Source organism: Diabrotica undecimpunctata, chromosome 11, assembly GCF_040954645.1.
Source record: "Diabrotica undecimpunctata isolate CICGRU chromosome 11, icDiaUnde3, whole genome shotgun sequence".
Classification (NCBI taxonomy): domain Eukaryota; kingdom Metazoa; phylum Arthropoda; class Insecta; order Coleoptera; family Chrysomelidae; genus Diabrotica; species Diabrotica undecimpunctata.
The window spans coordinates 3,971,709-3,974,942 of record NC_092813.1 but is presented as its reverse complement, the minus strand read 5'-3'; the positions used below and the strand labels follow the sequence as shown (position 1 = coordinate 3,974,942).

The window sequence follows — 3,234 nt, the reverse complement described above, 5'->3', positions numbered from 1 at the left end:
ATTTTTTCATAATCACTTTTTTTAGCTGTGTCCTATACTTGGAAAATTCTCTATCGAATGCGCTTATTCCGGTAGTCGTAGGAATCGTATTTTTAAAGATATACAATATCAAAACCTAGTAAGTACTCGACTGAAATGCATTTATAAAATATAAAACACCGTACAGCTCCATTGCAATTTAATAACCCAGTAAATACAAGGAGGTGCTAGGTTTTAAAGTAGCAAAATTCCCATACTTGGTTTTTCATTTTGTTATCGGATCTTACTAAGTATTTAAATTTGTAACTGCAAACGCATCCCACCCTAAATTTATTTTTCAACACACGTCTCGCCACGTTAGACTACAAGACAAAAACTGTTTTGCTTTCTGCTTTGGTCAGTGTAATTTAGATAACGCGTGTGAGAAGTAGTATTACTCAGAGAAATTTAATACATCGTAAGTATATTTTTGTTTACCTATGTCTTTCAGGCTAAATTGTTATTTTAATTTTATTAATATATACCAACTATTTTTAAGTTAAGTTTGTCGCAGGTTGGTTGAAATCGATTAGTAACATGTAATAAACAATTGATTTTCATTATTGTCACGGTGTTTGATTTGGCAAATAGGTAACTAGGGGAGATGGGGGTAATCAGATCCAGTACCCAATGGGAGCCACCTTATTATTACGGATTGGAATGCCTTAATATAATTGCTGAACGCACTCTACGGTTGATCTTGAGCTGTGATGGCTCATAGGTACTGCGATTATTTAAATCAGTTCGCATTAAACTGTTCACCGGAGTTAAGTGAAATTACGCAATGTTGTTCTAGTGATACGTGGTAACTATTGTCGCTGCTAGTACTGCTGGTTTTTCTCAGATCCAAATTATTTTATCACCGTAGATTCTTAAGAGTATTAGTTCCATTGCGTCAGATCTGATTTTCTGTTAAATTATGCTGTTTTTTATTTTATACATTTTAAATAAAAAATGCACCTTGGAAAAATGAGAGCCACTGTGGCCTCCATTACCCCAATGTGGTAAATACTATTGCTGTTAATGAATATTTCTTTCAGAAAGTCACTTATAAAAGCATAGATACAAACAACGTGTTCGAATCTATTCAGTATAACAATGTCCCAATACCACCGTCGGACTCAATTAATGTTGGATGCTGTCAGGAGGTGCAAGAGTGGTTTAGATAAAGACGAAGAACCTGAGATATCTCCCCATATATCGTAAGTAATAATTATGTCTCGCTGATGATTTTATATGTTTTTATGAATATACAGAGTGAGTTTTATGTTTGGAGACACTCAATTATCTCAGAAAGGGCTTGCACGATTTTTATAAATTTTGGTGGGAAAAGGTTTTCTAATGAGGCCGATATTATAGTGCTAATTACATTGTCAGATTTTTCGTTTTTAGGAAGATCTAATGAACTTTCTTATTTCAAATGGAACACCCTGTATATTTTTTACGTTTTGAAGTCCTTAAAAAATACTGATTATTTTTCTTGTTATATTACCTATACCTAAATGCCATAATTTCGGAGATATTGCTACATTTATTTTACAAAAAAACTTTAAATAAATTATAAAAATCAATTCTTTGGGCCCGGGTAAATATTATTTTAGGTTGTTTGGATCATGGGGAACAAAAAACATTGTTTTTTAGTTGTTAATGCAGCCCGATGGCACGTCTCTTCATATGCACTTCATTAATAATTTAAAAAGCAATGTTTCAGAATAAGACGAACAACAAAATCTTATGACAAGCTTTTAGAAGAAGAGATAAGCTTGAATTTAGATACTTAGTAATTTCAAAAGTTATACTTTTTACTTGTGTTTTTGAACCTTGAGAATCGTCATTATTCGATTTTTTTTTTCAGTTTTAAATTGTTTATTACTCGAAAACGATTAACTTTAGAGAAAAATTACAAATCATTGTTCCCAATGATCCAAAGAACGTAAAATATTGTCCACCCAGGATGAAAAAATTGATTGTGTGGATAGTTTGGCCTTATTATTATAGACTGTTTTGTTTATTTCAGAACATTGCCTACTAATGTTAATATATGCAGCACAAGCGCTGATATACCAGCTGACCGTCCTGATATAAACAAAGTTGAAATTCCAAGTTGCAGCCGCATCTTACATGAAGTGGTGGAAAATTTCCAATTTACTACTGGCGAGAGGTGTGATGGTTTACAAGATATTCAAGAAGACGAGACAGACGTTTCTGATATATTTTCTGATGACGACTCAATCGCAGATCCCGATTTTATTCCACCATTAGATCTTCCATCAAATGAGTTTGTAGATTATTTTGACGACAACGCCCATCCTTCAAGTCCGGAAAATACAGTGGAAGTTATTGATCAGCTTTAGCCTAAACCAACAAAAAATGATACTTCCGATTTTATTGCTGCATATCCAGGCCCAATTTATGTAAATAATCCTAACTTTCGAAGCACTTCTACTAGCAAACAAAATAAAGAAAACAAGATCGTCAAACAAAAGTTAAAGCATCCCTTAATAGTTGATAGTTACAAAGGAAGTTGCAAACAAAAATGTAGTTTATTTTCAATAGAAGAACGGCTTGCTCTATGGGAAAATTATTGGAGTATGGGGTATACTAGTAGACGTGTTTTTCTAAATAAATGTGTTCGTTTTACAAATGTTCAGCGGCGAAAAGTTAAAAATTATGGAAATTGGTATGCCAAAAATGAATCGCGAGCATATTTTCTTCCCAAAAATCAATCTGAAAATATTCAGGTTTGCCGTAAATTTTTCTTGGACACTTTAGGCTTTCGTAGTAATGGAGTAATTACAGAATTAAGTAAAGCTGTAAAGCGAAGCGCGATGTATGCATCGGTAAAAAAAAACAGAGGTGGTAAGAAACCAAAATTAGATAGATGTTCTATTGAGGAACATATTCTTAGTTTTAATCCCAATGTCAGCCACTACAGAAGGAAGCATGCTCCGCTTGCGCGATATTTACCAAGGACTTTGACATTTACTGCCATGTACAAGGATTTCAAAAGTAAACATGCCACAACTAAATGCTCATCTGAAACATATAGAAAGACTATAAAAGAAATGAAAATTTCATTTTTCGCTCCAAAGGGGGATAAATGCGTCGACTGCTTGTCATACGAAAATAAAGCAAAAAAAAATTCAACCGCCACAAGTCTTATCAGAAGAGCTTATACATAAGCACGACGCACATAGATTGAAAGCAGACACTGCA

At 33.5% G+C, this 3,234-nt stretch overlaps 1 protein-coding gene across 2 annotated transcripts; it reads left to right on the top strand.

The window, feature by feature from the left end:
• Positions 1–406: 406 nt before the first annotated feature.
• On the top strand, positions 407–2,401 carry LOC140452898 (uncharacterized). 2 transcript variants are annotated; one of them, XM_072547231.1, is made up of 3 exons: positions 407–436; positions 1,059–1,220; positions 2,036–2,401. In XM_072547231.1, exons 2-3 carry the CDS (start codon positions 1,117–1,119, stop codon positions 2,370–2,372), a joined length of 441 nt encoding a protein of 146 aa, XP_072403332.1. In that variant the 5' UTR covers positions 407–436; positions 1,059–1,116; the 3' UTR covers positions 2,373–2,401. The 2 variants fall into 2 exon arrangements, with proteins under 2 accessions (XP_072403332.1, XP_072403333.1); XM_072547232.1 differs by lacking the exon at positions 407–436 and having other exon boundaries at positions 995–1,220.
• The last annotated feature ends 833 nt before the right edge of the window (positions 2,402–3,234 follow it).